The 15,427-nt window shown below is 43.1% G+C and overlaps 1 protein-coding gene across 2 annotated transcripts in view; it reads left to right on the plus strand.

Moving 5' to 3' along the window:
* The window catches only part of GCK (glucokinase), a 292,542-nt gene that overhangs the window by 239,546 nt on the left and 37,569 nt on the right, over positions 1–15,427 (plus strand). For both annotated transcript variants that reach the window (XM_085636115.1, XM_085636116.1), the window contains exons 5-7: positions 124–219; positions 391–490; positions 11,920–12,103. In XM_085636115.1, coding sequence (XP_085492241.1) covers positions 124–219; positions 391–490; positions 11,920–12,103 — 380 coding nt within the window. The remainder of the gene's footprint in view (positions 1–123; positions 220–390; positions 491–11,919; positions 12,104–15,427) is intronic.

The raw sequence follows: 15,427 nt of genomic DNA on the forward strand, positions 1-15,427 counted from the left end.
TGGATCCTTCATCTTTCACAAGATCCTTAGTAAAAACCTAGGATATCCTGAAGCAAACAAAATGTACAGATTCTCAGAGCTGCTTTGGTCTCACCCTTTCTTTGTCTGGCACTCCCCCCACAGGGTATTCTCTTGAACTGGACGAAAGGCTTCACAGCCTCTGGGGCTGAAGGCAACAACATTGTGGGACTTCTGAGAGATGCTATTAAAAGAAGAGGGGTGAGTCCTAAATTAGGATTTGCGGGTGACATTCAGTACATATCTTGATGTAAGAAGAATGAGGAAAAGCCAGGGACAAGTGATGTTTTGCAATGCTTTTGATGTCTAAGAACTTCTTTATCTTTGTTGTTGTTTTGGCCCCTTGTTCCGTCACCACATTCGTGTTGACAGGATTTTGAGATGGACGTGGTTGCCATGGTGAACGACACCGTTGCCACCATGATCTCCTGCTACTATGAGGACCACATGTGTGAGGTCGGCATGATAGTAGGTGAGTATCCTGGACTCTTTACTTCATTACTTCCAACCCATGCCACTTAATATTACTACAATCTACTCTGCTGGTTTTGTGTGGTTGGGAGGGAGTTCGTAGAGGGAGATGATCAAATGAGACACTTTCCCGACACTTTCCCGTTAGTGTGTATGTTTTCAACTTACGTTGCCTCTCAGTACCTTCTGTAAACAGACTTGACCACGAGGATAAGTGCTTTTGGATGTGAGGTAAGAGGTCAGCAAACAGACTCTGCATTAAGATCAACAACTCATTCACCAGCATCAGGACACACGTGACAATGAAAACAAAGCACTTAAACTAGGTGCCCACTCCTCCCAACCCTGTGAAAACTCCATCTCTCTGATTCATGACTGCAGATTGACAAATGCTCCTGGGTTTCAGGAAGGAAAAAGACTGATAAAGTGTATACACAAATGGAGAAGTAGAAACAAGATAGACAACAACATGTTAAACAACTTTCCTTGGCTTTTAAAGCAGAAGCAGATTGTGAGAGATCGGTTGGTGGTACACGTGACACGTTTTCCTGTGAAATGGTTTTATGTAATGCATTGGTTGATTTGTTTTAAAAAATATATGTTTTAATCATATCGAAAATAAACGAGGAGATATATTTTCCACCAAAAATAAAGCCTATAGTTTGTATAGAGTGTATGAATGAGTGGATAGAATTAGTGTGATGGGCAGTCAATCCAGGTAGAATAACATAGGGAACAATTTCTTTGTTGGTTATTTGAAACCTAGCTCCCTTTATGTTTGAAGGGTCCCTCTCTTATTTGTTTTTTGGTGCAGCTTAAGCCTTGGTAATATAGCCTCATTAAAGGATTTTGGGCAGAGTTTAATGCTACTTCATCTCAGTCAATTGAAATCAAAGAGTATAGGGCCCTTGAGTCCCGAGAAACACAATTTGCCCTACTTAGGGCCCCATTAGGATGGCAGGCGTACTTTAGTCCGCCCGCAACACCTGCGATGCCGGGATCTGCCGCCAGGGGTGCGGCGGTCCCGCACCGCCAATTAGGATGCGACCGCCATTCTGGCGGTCGCATCCCGCATCTTTGACATTGCAGCGGGCAGGGCTGTATGCAGCACCCGCTGCAATGCCAAAGAGGCATGTTTTGCATTGCCATGCACAACGTGTGCCTGCCACCTTGTGCATGGCAATGAAGGGGGGTACCACGTGTAACCCCCCAAGTGCAGCCAGACCCCTCCCGAAGGCCCACAACAGGCCCCCATAGGCATTTCCCGCATGCCTTTACCACCGCAACCATCATAATATGGATGGCGGTGCCTGCAAGGCCCCGCCACCATATTGTGGGCTTTTTCCGCCCGGCTGGCAATCGTGACAATTGCCTACCGGCGGAAAAGCGGCGGACGGACTTGCCGGCCACCGCGGTACCCCCGCCATGGTACTATGGCGGGGGTAAATGAAGTTGTGATGGCGGGCAGATCGCCACCGCCAGCCGGGCGGTGGCAATCCGCCCGCCATCATAATAGGCCCCTTAGTGTTTACAATGGCAGTCAGGTGATATGTTGTGTACATTCCATTGTGGGTAAAGCCTCTAAATCCCACATTTACAGTTTACTTTTTAAAATATTCGGGAATGCCAACACCATTTAATTATTCCAGTAAAGGATGCACTACATCTTTTAAAAAATGAACGATAATAGACGATAGTCGACAGGTGTTTGTAAATTTTTATTGCCCAATAGGTGAATTGTAATTTCACTTGGTTTGGCATCTTTTTCACAAAGTGGGACCAGCATTCGTGTTGTAATGAAAAAAGTGGCCCATTGTCATGAACAGTGGAAGCTTCAAACTGTAAGTTAACTATTTCTATAATTAAGTATTTCTTGACATATCAGAAAGATAGGAAAATAGTGGTATGGAGGAGGCATGGGATAGAGGTCTGGGTAGCAAAATTCACATTGTTAGAACTATTCACAGAATTGTTTAAATTCTATAAAGGTCAGAGTATTTAAGAGAGGCCTGAGGGCCATTTTTACAAGAGATAGTGGTATCAATGATATGTTGTGGTGTGGTAGGAAATACATAATGGTCAATCAGACCAGCTATGCATCTGGAGCTGTGTCAAAGCTATGATGTGGTAGGGAATGAGGCATGAGGTACTAGATTAGCACAGGCAGTCCAGAGGATTGCATTATGCATATGAGGTGAGGTGGTGTGGTTCGTATAGGTAGTCTAGTATGTAATGTAACCATACCAATATCACAGGTGATTGTGATACAGTGGGTTATTTTGGGTTTATTTAGGTCAGGTGATGAGGTGCTTGTGATCGTGGGCTGTAGGCGGACTGGAAAAGCAGGCAAGGAGGCCGGATATAGTGGGCAATATTGACTTTTTATTGTACACAAGTCAGGTAGTATAGAAACGAAGGGGTCCCAGAAAGGTCTCAAGTCGGGAGAAGGACGGCACTCCGAGTCGGGTTCTTCCTCTGTTCCCGTCTTTGTGGTGCCCCAGGACCTTTGGTTCGTTGACGTTGACTTCGGCACCCGGCACCCGGCGGGGACGATTCCTCGGAGGGCAGTAAGAGAGAGAAAAGGAGCCGTTAGTCCTACTGAGGTTCGTTGGTAGAAACCGTAACCATAACCAGGGGTGAGAAAAGCGAAGAAGTGACCGTGAGGGCAAAGGGGAGAGAAGGGAGACGGAGCTGAGCTGACAAAGGGGTAAAAGGGTGCTCGGAATGGGGCGTGGGGGACAATATTTACAAAGTGCACGGTGCTGTATATGATTTAGACGGGTTCTGTCTGGTGAAAAGTACGTGCCTAGGGGAGAGGGGCATTTACACGGGAGTTTACACTATTTACACAGAGCACCTAGCGTGCTATAAAGATGGTAACTGGTACTCACGCGCTCCGCCGTAACTCTCCTCCGAGTTACGGCCGCTCTTCAGCCACCTCCGTAGGAGTCCACCACTCTTCGGACCACTCTTCGGTTTCTCCGCCACCGCCTTCACCGTTCTCCGCACCTCCAGTCGAAACCTCCTGCCACGATACTCCGACGCCCGCTGAATCCTTCCTTCCGTCTTTTCTCTGGCTGGCCGGCAGTATGGAGGAGGGACTTCCGGGGTCACGGGGCAGTCCTTCCGGTCCGCTGTCGTTCTGGATTGGTTCCTGTAATAAAGAGAGGGGCGGGGTCTCCGTTGTCACGGACGCTGTAGATCGTTTTCCGTATGTTGTACCCTGGAAGGGAGAACATTGGAGGGGGAACAATCCAGGGGGGGGGGGGACACGGGTTTTGGGTGGTCGGGCACTACCTCACAGTGCTGTTGGTAAGAGTTGTCATCATGAAAAAGACCATCGGGAAGGCTAGCAAACCTGATTGGGCCTACTGGGGCCATGGGGTGGGGCCATGTGAATATGTGCTATCGTAATTAGAAGGACCAGCAGGAGGAGGAGCAAATCCATCAGGGCGGCAAGACAGTGTAAGCAGAAGTAAAGGAGAATCATTGTTGTGATTCCTACCTTTCGGAAAAAATAACTTTATGTCGTGACCTAAATGTAAAAAAAGTAATGGTAGCCTGAATAGTTTACTTTGACAATAAAGGAGAGCAGATATCAATGTAAAGAGGAAGTGAGTGTTCTGTGCCAGTAATAGAACAAATATTTATCATACCTCGAATGAAAGAGGATATGATAAATGGAGGGGGGATTTACGGGTTGTCCAGCAAGCGGGTGCGGCGAAGTGGTGGAAGGATCTGCAGTAAGGTGCTTAAATGGCCTCCAGGGAACGAGTGGGGGGTACGTGGGAGACAAATTCCTAATTGCATTCATGGCATGAAAGGGATAAGGAATTTATCTGCAGCAGGAACTGCTATATGTTACTTTTTTGGTCGTCAAGTCTGGAAAAAGTGCGAGCAAGGAAACAATGTCTCAGTCTCCTGCAGCTTCAGGGATTAGTAAGAAGGAGATTGCTATTTTCTGTAGTAAACCCCACAGAAATGGAAATACATCATGCATGATGGCAGCAGCCATTTTGAATTTGAAGTGCAATATATGTGTGCCAAAGTTTTCAAAAGAGTAACCATTACATCAAAAGGAGTTTTAATGGCCGTAATGCATTGATTGTATTGCTCTCAAATGGATATAATGTTAATACAATATTTAATTATTTGGCAAACCGGTTCTTCTTTTTCACGTCAGATTATCTGGAGCGTGAATGTATTGGAAAAGGCCAATAGTTAGCCTGAACTTATTGGAAGTAGCCAAAAGATACTTATAAGAATGAGTGAACATACCTTGAATTCCATGATTGGGTACCAGTCCCTATCAGGGTCCATGTGTATCATGCTTTTTGTATAGTGTATTCGCATAGGAACATATTTAAATACAATAATGCTTTGCCAACTTATATTTTGAGATCTGTAGATAAAGAAGTTTCAACTTATTATGAGCAAACAATAATTAAAAGAAATATGCATAATGCATCAGAACATTGGAATGTTGAGAGCTTCTTTGAAGACAACGGAGCGTCAGCAGCCTCTATAAACTGGTATAGGCCCTCTGCTTTCAACATTTCAATGTTCTAGTACACAGGCTCTGCCTTTCTCTTAATCCTGCCTCTCAAAAATATATGGACTGGGCCGAGGAAAGCAAAAGGTAGAGGCTGTGCTGCAGGGCCCGCCGGAGCCGTTCACTCTTTTCTCCCATAGCTTACAGAGTCACTGAAGCCTTGGAGGAGAAAAGGAATGCTGCTCAGCTCCCGGGTCTCTCTGGCTCCGCTGAATGGGAAAAAGCAGTTTAGCCAAGCCCAGGGGCTGATTTCAGCCTCCTTTCACAGCTATTGCTCTGAATATTCAACAGCTAACAGCTGTGGCCCTGCGCACGACTGTTAAACAATCACAGCAACAGCTGAGAATCTAAGGCTTTGGAGTCTCATAGATTTCAACTCCCTTGGCCTCTTAGAGGCCTATGTTTTCCTAATTAGGACATTCTGCCCATAAGGGGCGAAATGTTCTCATAGCAGTATTGCCTGCCTTAGCGCCTATCCCAACAATTAAAGGCACTTTCCCTTGTTAAAGGCCCTTGCCTTTGTCTTGGGTCTTTATCTCTGAAGGCGGGCTTTAATGGCTGGCATAGCCCGCGGGCTATAACACTATAGTTTGGTATTATTAAGGAATCTACTGTCAGTTGTTCGGAAAAAATTAGATGACTGGTTTCAGCAAGGACTCCTCAGCACGGAAGAAAAATATTGTCTGTATATCAGTTGTCATACAATGCCTCCCTTTCATCTGTTGCCCAAAATCCATAAAAAGGGTTTTTCCACTACCAGGACATAAAATAATTTCAGGAAGTAACTCCATCTGTTTCAGAATAGGTGAATACATAGATCAATATATTTACCCTTCTACAAAAAAACAAGTGGACAACATAGAACGACGGTTTCACAACATTCTACCAACTGCCAACATAGTACGTCTCTCCATCATTATCAAACATAACATGGTATTCAAGCAGCAAGAAAGGCACTCAGAACCAGATCTGGTCACTACATGGAATCCAGTAATATAATATAGCCTTATAGCCCGCCGTAGCGGGCTATACCGGCTATTAAAGGCCCGCTGCAGCGTTAAAGACTTTAACAAAAGCAGCGGTATAGCCCTGTTACGAAGGGCTATAAGGCTATTAGAACATTCTGCCACTAGAGGGCAGAATGTTCTAACAAATGAAACAAAGGCTTCTCGAAGCTCGAGGGGAGCTTCGAGAGGCCTTTGTAAAACATTGGAATGTTGCTCTGCGGGCCTTTACCGGCCCGTAGAAGCATGGAGCACTCCATTGTCTACAATGGAGTGCTCCACATTCCAATGTTCTAATAAGTATTAGAACATTGGAATGTTGGAAGCTCCATTGAAAACAATGGAGCGCTCCCGGCTTATAATGGCTGGTATAAGTCCGGAGCACCAACATTCCAATGTGTCTTTGTTCACAGCTCTGGCTGTGAACAAAGACTTCAGGGAGCCTGAGGGGATTTGAATCCCGCAAAGGTTGGTCGCACACTGCTCGTCACACCAGCAAGTTGCCCCAAGGAACTGTGGTAAATGTAGTGACGACGGCGAGTATGCCTATGCCACGATGTATAAAGAACAGTATGTGTTGCGTTAGCCATCCCTGGACACGTGTTTCGAGGTAGTTGACTCTCGTCAGCAGGGAGCAGGTCAGTGTAAGGGGTGCCGCGTGGACTGCCAAAATGTAATTAAAACAGGTCAAGTACCTCTCATGGCGCGCAGGTGCAGATCCAAGGCTCGTCAGCCCGTTGGCTCAAGGGAGCCGTAATAAATTGTGCAAAGGTTGGTCGCACACTGCTCGTCACACCAGCAAGTTGCCCCAAGGAACTGTGGTAAATTTGAATCCCCTCGCGCTCCCTGAAGGCTTTGTTTTGTTAGAACATTCTGCCCTCTAGTGGCAGAATGTTCTAATAGCCTTATAGCCCTTCTTAGCAGGGCTATACCGGCTTTTAAAGTCCCTCTGCTTTGTTAAAGTCCTTCGCCTTCGGCTCGGGCCTTTAATGCTGCAGCGGGCCTTTAATAGCCGGTATAGCCCGCTACGGCGGGCTATAAGGCTATATTCGAACATTGGAATGTTGGGAGCTCCATTGAAAACAATGGAGTGTTCCAGGCTTATAATGGCTGGTATAAGCCCGGAGCTCCAACATTCCAATGTGTCTTTGTTCACAGCTCTGGCTGTGAACAAAGGCTTCAGGGAGCCAGAGGGGATTTGAATCCCCTCGCGCTCCCTGAAGGCTTTGTTTTGTTAGAACATTCTGCCCTCTAGTGGCAGAATGTTCTAATAGCCTCATAGCCCATCGTAGCAGGGCTATACCGTCTTTTAAAGTCCCTCTGCTTTGTTAAAGTCCCTCGCCTTCGGCTCGGGCCTTTAACGCTGTAGCGGGCCTTTAATAGCCGGTATAGCCCGCTACGGCGGGCTATAAGGCTATAATATACTGGGATTTTTCTTAACAACAGTTTAAAAAATGAATTATTTTTGCAGATGCAAGGCACAGCCATGGTTGGCAATTTTACAGCATTCCACACACGTATCTTTATGGGTGAAATTTTGGCTATGAGATGAAACCTTCCAAGAATTCCAACTAAGTACCCATCTTCTGTGGCTGTTATATTGAAGGCATCGTAGTGATGTGGCAGGGACCCAGACAAACCCATGAAAAATATTGTACAAATATGAACCAGTAATACTGGTAAATCTGCACCACTTATATCATCTCCAAGGCACAAGTCTTTTTTAGACTTGACAATTTAAATTAAAAACAATAGAATACAAACTATAATCCAAAGAAAGCCTACAACTGCTAAAACATACTATCTGCTGATAGTTGCCATCCTCCAAACACTATATGAAACTTGCCTAAGGGTGAACTACTCAGATTCAAGAGAAACTGCAATGAAACTGTTGTATTAACAGAAAAAGCCAAGAACCATGTGGATAGACTTGAAATCCATGGGTGTAAGCAGACACGTGATTAAAATTACACAAGAAATAACAACCCTAAATCACACGGACCTTCTTCAGGAACCAAAGGGACATAGTAAGACCAATCCAGAACAAATCAGACTTGCTACCAGTTGCCACACTGGCCACCAGCGAATCAGAAAAATACTAAGAAAGCAGTAGCAACTACTGATAAGCAACCGCACAGTTGATGGCAATATTATCATGGCGCCACAAATGGGCTTTAGACGTACACCAAACTTTGAAAAACTACTGTGACACTCTGAGTTTACTGACAAACGTCATCAACTTACCACCTTTCTCGAAAAACCTAGTGGCTTCCACATGTGCCGTGACTGCTCAGTATGTGAATTTGGTAAAAAGCATTCCTTTTCAAGAATGCTGTATAGCATCCCCAAAACAGTGGATAAACAGCAATAATACATATGTGATCCTTGTCATTGAATGCCCCTTCCAGAAACAATATGTAGGGAGCACTATTAGAGTGATACATACAGGAGCACTGCCTCAATATCAACAAAAAAGACAGACAGCTTCCTATAACTAATGGAACATTACTTGCGACATCACAAACACAACAGGATCTTTACTTTCTTCAGACTTAAACAAATTTGACAAATTCATGTGACGGCAACAAGGAACTACAACTCCATCCCAGAGAAAGTGAATGGATTCTAAGAGCAGACACCGTAAAAATGGACTTAACAAAGATGCGGAAATTTGCCATTGGCTACAGTGAGCTTGGGTGCTCCTACCCAACCGACTAGCTCCGCTTGACACACAATCAAACCTTGTACTACTGCAACTGAGCATTGCCATTACCTCATTACCCTTTTTCCAACTTCTCTTACTTCTCTGTGTATAAACACAGTATAGCCCCTATTCACATATGTATCTTTATTTCTCCACGATACCTATGCTCTAAACATACCCTCACAATTCTTTGAAGTAGTATGGTCTGTGATGTTCTCTGATATCACTTTTCCACGTTAATGATTATTCCGTGACATGATTGTTACTCTATGTATCTGGCTCAGACTCTCTAGGCACATCCAAAAAGTACAAGCTTTAGATGTACCCACTTTAAAAACAAGAACCGGTTTGAAAAATAATTGAATCATGGATTTACATAATTTCTATGTGCGTAAAATAGATGCAGTGCATTACACCCATTCAAGATGGCCACCAAAGAAATACTGTTATGCTTTGCCTTGCAAGTGATGGCATTCCTTGGAAGGTTTTTATATGGAAGGTTTTTACACCCATTCAGATTTTCTCCTGGGTGCTCTCCACAAACCAACTCATATATCACGCCGCAACAATTTATGCTTTACTTGCACAATTCAAGCTCGTTTGATTACTTTCACGAAACATTTGGCAGGAATATACTCCACTCTAACATGGTTGCTGCACCAAGCATGACGTATTTCCATCGGGTTTACTTCACAAAATGGGGACCTCCTTCCAACCATTCAATAAACACCACAGGAGACCAAGATACCGGTTTCCTGTTGGCACTTTTTCCAGACTTGACTTGATAAAACAGGTAACATATAGCAGCCCCTGCCTTTCCCTGTCATGCCACAGATGCTGCTGGGAATATACGTCTCATGAAACTCAACCTCTTACCTTGTAGGCCATTTTGGCACCTTACGGTAGATGATTTGGCTGCTCTACTACATTTCCTTACCAAACAACTTAATAATCCTCTCCCCAATTATCGTATCCTCAATAATTCCAAGTATGATGAACATTTGTTGTATTTACTGGCACACAGAATGCTCCCTTCCACTTTACATTGAACTTTACTCTCATTTATTCTCAATTATTCTATTCAGGTTGCCATTAGTTCTGCTACCCTTGTGTCACAACACAATATAGTTATCTTTTCACATCCGATTATATTGACTTGCCTACCTGATTCTTTATACAGGGTTCACTAATCCTCCTAGTGGTCCTTCTTATTATGATAGCACATATTTACATGACTCCACCCCTTACCCTAGCAGACGCACCAGGTTTGCTATCCTTTTTATTTTATGATGACAGCATTACCGACATGGCCTCACCCCTGATCTAATTAAACGGAACAGGATGCACTACATCGCAATTACGTAACATAAGATTATGGCTACATGACTTATTGGACACCCTATGCCATACCACTTCATCTCATATGCATAACAAGGCCCTCCAGATTGTCTGTGCTAATCCATTACCTACCAAATCATGGCTCTGATACAGTCTCGAGATACATCGTTGATTTGATTGACCACTACGTATATCCTCCCCAGCTATAACATGTTGCTAATACATCTGACCCCTGTACAAATGACCCTCAGACCTCGCTTAGATATTCTGATATTTATAGAATCTAAATAACTCTATCCATAGTTTTGACCGTGTGCACTTTAGTGCCCAAAACTCAACCATTCTTCCCAATTCACATCACTTGTTTCATCTCTATTTACCATGTCAAGAACTACCTAATTATATAAATAATCAACTCACAATGTCATGCCACCTCTGGTCAAGGAGATATGCTACTTTTTTTCTACCACGTTACAACATGTGTGTTGTGCCCACTGTGAAAATGATGCATGATAATCCAACCGAACTGTAAGTAAAATTACATTTTCTGTTTGCTATGGTGATTACCTTCAGTTCTTCATGCATGAAGGTTCCTACTTGTTTCTATGTGAAAGAGCCCCAGGGCTGCGCAAGCAGAAGTGGCGATACACGAGTTGGCTGTTCTTATCGAACAAAGTAAAAATAAACGTCATCTATCGAGGATGAACAGTTACAAAACAGCTGTCAACTATCACCTATTATTGTAAATGTTTGATGTAATGCAGCGGTTCCTACAATAATGAAATAGTATTGGCATTCTTTAATATTCAAACACAATAAAGAGGTGGTTGTGTTGTGATGGCCATGCTCAGCTCTGGCAGTACATCTGACATGACCGAGTGACTTCATGGTCGTTCCATTTGTGGATTTATTGGCATTTTTGTTTTGATCCTTGACAAGTTGTGTGTTCATGCTTGAACACGCCTTGAATAGGTTTCTTAAAAATACCTTGTTGTACTACTTAAGATTCTTAAGAAAAATGAGATACCCTGCGTATATTTTCGATTTCAGACTGTTTTGTGTGACAAACTGATTTCTGAATAGATGTAAAGTGGCTTGTGACATGTCCCTCTCCCGAAGAGGGGATGTAATTATCTTTAGCTGATTAGCTGTCAGTTTGCAGTTTCCCCCTTCAAGAGGCACAGAGCTGTGTTGTGTCCTCTTGAGTAGTTTATCCACATATCACCTTGGATCACATTGGGTTTTGTATTTACAAGTAAAAAAGTATGTGTTGATCAACTTAGAGTAAGTGTATGTGCGACTGTATTTAGCACTGACGTGCATTGAGCCATCTGTTCTTTTCACGATGCAACATCTCCCTCTTGGAAGTGGATATGATCCACACAGATGCCGCGGTAGCTGGCACTGGGCAAAGTTCGATGCATGCAACTAACACACACAATCATGAAATCAAAGTAGAGTGCATTTTGTATGCACAGCACGAGATATAGCATTTTTTGTAATCTGTAAGAGTTTGAGTCCTGAGTTTGGGGGCAGCAAGATGTAGGCATAAACTAATAGGTGAAGGAATATGCCCAACACCTGCTAGCTTTTGATAAGATTTCTCCTGTCACAAAATCTCCCAGTTTTTGGAGTCTTCGTTTAACTCTGCTATCATCATGATCCAGCTAAACAAAATACATATTTTGTTTACTCACGGTGGAAATTTTGCAGATTAAAAAAATTTGATCAGAATGAGAGTCAGACCCTTTAGACAAGGTTTTGTTCATAAGTATGATCTTAATTAAGATCCTAATTTGCTTTGCCTCTTGTTTCTCTCCCCCCATCCTCAGGTACTGGCTGCAATGCCTGCTACATGGAGGAGATGGAGAACGTAGAGTTGGTGGAGGGCGAGGAGGGCCGCATGTGTGTAAACACTGAGTGGGGTGCCTTCGGAGACAACGGTGAACTGGAGGACTTCCGTCTAGAGTACGATCGAGTGGTAGACGAGACCTCTCTTAACCCCAGTCAGCAGCTGTAAGAGGATAAGAGTTCATTTCACATCTGGATTTGGTTTGTTTGTAATGTTGGGTGCCACAGTTTCAGGCAAGACTGCTCCCCAGTGGCGATCAAGAGAGAGAAGTGGCCAGGACATGGAGATCGGACACCCTGGGTCCACTATCCTCAGGCATGCAGGGAATACCTGCCACTCACCAAAGTCTAACTTGAAAACATTCTACTATCCCTGTGTATATTCCCTTTACCATAATATCAAGTTTCAAATTTCAATTTATAAATATATCAACTCCAGATTATTGGCAACAACTATAATGTCAAGGTTAGTACATATAGTTAATTATAGATTTTCCACTCTTAACCCTACATCGACTTACCCTGGCGATATGTGTAACTTCAGGGTGTGTCGAAATGGATTTAAGAATAGTAATTCTATACTTACTTATGTATACTTACCTTGACAATGTAGTGGTAGTTGATATTCTACAATTGATATTCTTTTAGGTTGGTATTTATAATCTTAATATTCTGATACAACTCATTTATCATTAGTGGATCGCATAATATCCACCACAACTTACACTGCCAGCCACCTCTTCCTGTCTTACCACTTCACCAAACCTCACATGACGAGCAAGCCTTGACACAGCCATTAGATCGGAGTTTAAGGTGATAACGCAAACAAGGTTAGCACAATTGAGCGATACACATGGTAGCTAGCAGGAGTCAACAGTGAGGATTACAGTTGTAAAATAGTTTCTCATGCAGTTCAAAGCAAGCACTCACATGGAGGTGGAAGAATACACCTGAATAGACAGAACATTTATGTGAGAGTTGAATACTCCACTGGGCTGAACCAAGTCATGATTAACAAATTCCCAAGCAAATGGCGGGAAAAGACTGGTCAAAGAAAGCTGATGGTTGAAAGAGTGGCCTCAGAGGCAATTGTATGTAAATTGTTAACAATAGGTCTGTCGAAACCCAGATCTAAAAATGGGGGGCTGGTTGTTTGCTTATCAGGCAGGAAGTGTATGAAACATCCTTCCCCTCTGTCTTCCCTAAATTGAAGGCTAATTTCAGTCCTGGAAAAAGCTAAAAAACGATCTGATCCATTGGATCTCAGGTCTCTCTCTTGATCAGTGGTTCTTTAGTGTGTGTTTGTTGTTTGGATTCTCGCTTCTCTATTACCAAGCAGTCTCCAGGCATGCAAGTCCTCCATAAAGCCCAAACCAGACAAAATAATCTCCGTTGCTACACCGTCTCCAGTATACAACGAATGACTGTATTGTTTTCTATTGATAGAAAGGGAACCCAACCCCAGAGATTTTTAAATTGAGATTTCTATGTATGGAACTGTCATTGACTGCCTAGGTTTTGATAAATGTCAGAGGTGTCTCCCTGAGGTTGGATCCACCTAAATAATCCCAAAGAAGGAGAGACCTTCTCTTATAGTTCTCTTTTATTGTGTATTTTATATGTCTGGCCCTCTTTCACTAGCTTGGATACTTCTCACATCTCTCTCACACAGGGATTATTAATAAGCAGAGTATTCAGGGGGCTCAGTCTTGTACAAAGAATGTAAGAGGTAGACCAACTTGTATAATGTGCTATTTGGTGTCTGATCAAAGAAACTGATTATTTGACCACAAAAAGTCAAAAATGATGTGGTGGAGAATAACACCAAAAACAAAAAGGTGAGACTATATAATCCTTTATCTAAGAATCCTATCTGAATCCAGTTGCAAACACTTGACCTTGCAAATCTGCCTTAATTCAAGTTATACTTAATTAACCAGACTCGATAGCACAAGCTTTGCTGTGCCAAACCTGCTGAATTGAGACACTTTTTTCCAGCAGCTGACTGTGCCATCTGACAGAGACACCCAAAAAGCCCTCTCACCAACCCAACCTACTAGCGACAATTTGAGACTTGCCTGTTTTCCCAACAAGAAAACAAAGTCCTGGTGCCCCCACTCATGAATAACTAAGTTGCCCCTTGATCACACCATAACACAATACAATGCTTTTTCTGAGCTTTTCACTAATAAATGTAAAGGGCCAATGCGCAGGATCACGCTGTGTGTGTCCCAAATGACGGGGGCCCTTGCTCAAATGAAGAAAACCATTGTAGGATCAATTTCAAAGTGAAAACCGTAAATGTTTTTTCAAATTTTAAAAATAGTTAGAGAAGCCAAAAAGTAGTTTGTCAGACTCAATGATGTATAAAAATAAAGCCAATTGCAACAGGTCATAATGCAAGGGAATTAGCCAGAACCAAAATTTAGTTCTACAAAGATTAGCATAAATCTACCCAGTTTGTAAGTCAAGGGAGAGTCTAAATACAAATCAAAGAACAGTCCACCTTAGAGATGGCTTGAAATGAAAGGCAGGGAAAGTCTAATTTTAAATTCAGAGAACAGTCCAACATGGAGACTGCTTGGTATGAAAGGAAAAGAAAGGTCTGCCACACATCTCAGAAAGGGCACACTTCATAGTTTCAAATAATTGAAAAACCACACATGACATGGTGTGAAGTGTGGCCATAGAGCTGTACTAACAAAGATACATGACATGAACCAATTAACATTGTAGACATCGTTCTACATAAAGTAAGATACTTTAGAAAACACCTTCATCATCAGTAAGAAATGGACTCCCTTCACCCTGCAAACACTAGAAATGACACTGCTCTATTGCAGCAAACCAAACAACAAGCCATTTAGAAATTAATGAAGTACAGTAGTGGCCTGGGCAGCAGCAAGCCTTCAATATTGCAACATATGAGAACATGTTGACTTGACTCCAGCATAAGGCAAACAGGTAAATATATTTTATTCAGTAAAAAGAAACAACACAGTTTCCCAAATATTGTACGATTGTTCCCCCAATTTGCAATAACTTTAGCATCCCTGTAAGTCCCTAGTAAATGGTACCCCTGATACCTAGGGTAGGGAGGCTAAAGAGCAGCATGTATTGTACCACCCTAATTGACCCCTCATCACCATCATGCAAACTGCCATTGCATGCTAGGTGCCAAGGTGCAGAGAAAGATGAAGGCATGAGATAACACCCCCCCCCCTTTCTGTACCATGCCTGCAGACACTGCATTTAGTATGGGTAAGTCACCCCTACAGCAGGGCATGCAGCCCTTAGGCAGGGTGCACTATACTACATCCCAAACCTCATTCTACTATGATGTCCAAAATAACCCTTTCTAGAATCTTCACTCCGTTTTCCCTCCTTGGATCACCCCAAACCCCATTTTGATACTGTCATCTCCCAAACAACCCATCTAAATTTTTCCCTCACCTACAGGGTCGGACTGGCCTTAGCAGGCACTGGGCA

Source organism: Triturus cristatus, chromosome 11 (genome assembly GCF_964204655.1).
Source record: "Triturus cristatus chromosome 11, aTriCri1.1, whole genome shotgun sequence".
In the NCBI taxonomy this organism is placed as follows: Eukaryota; Metazoa; Chordata; class Amphibia; order Caudata; family Salamandridae; genus Triturus; species Triturus cristatus.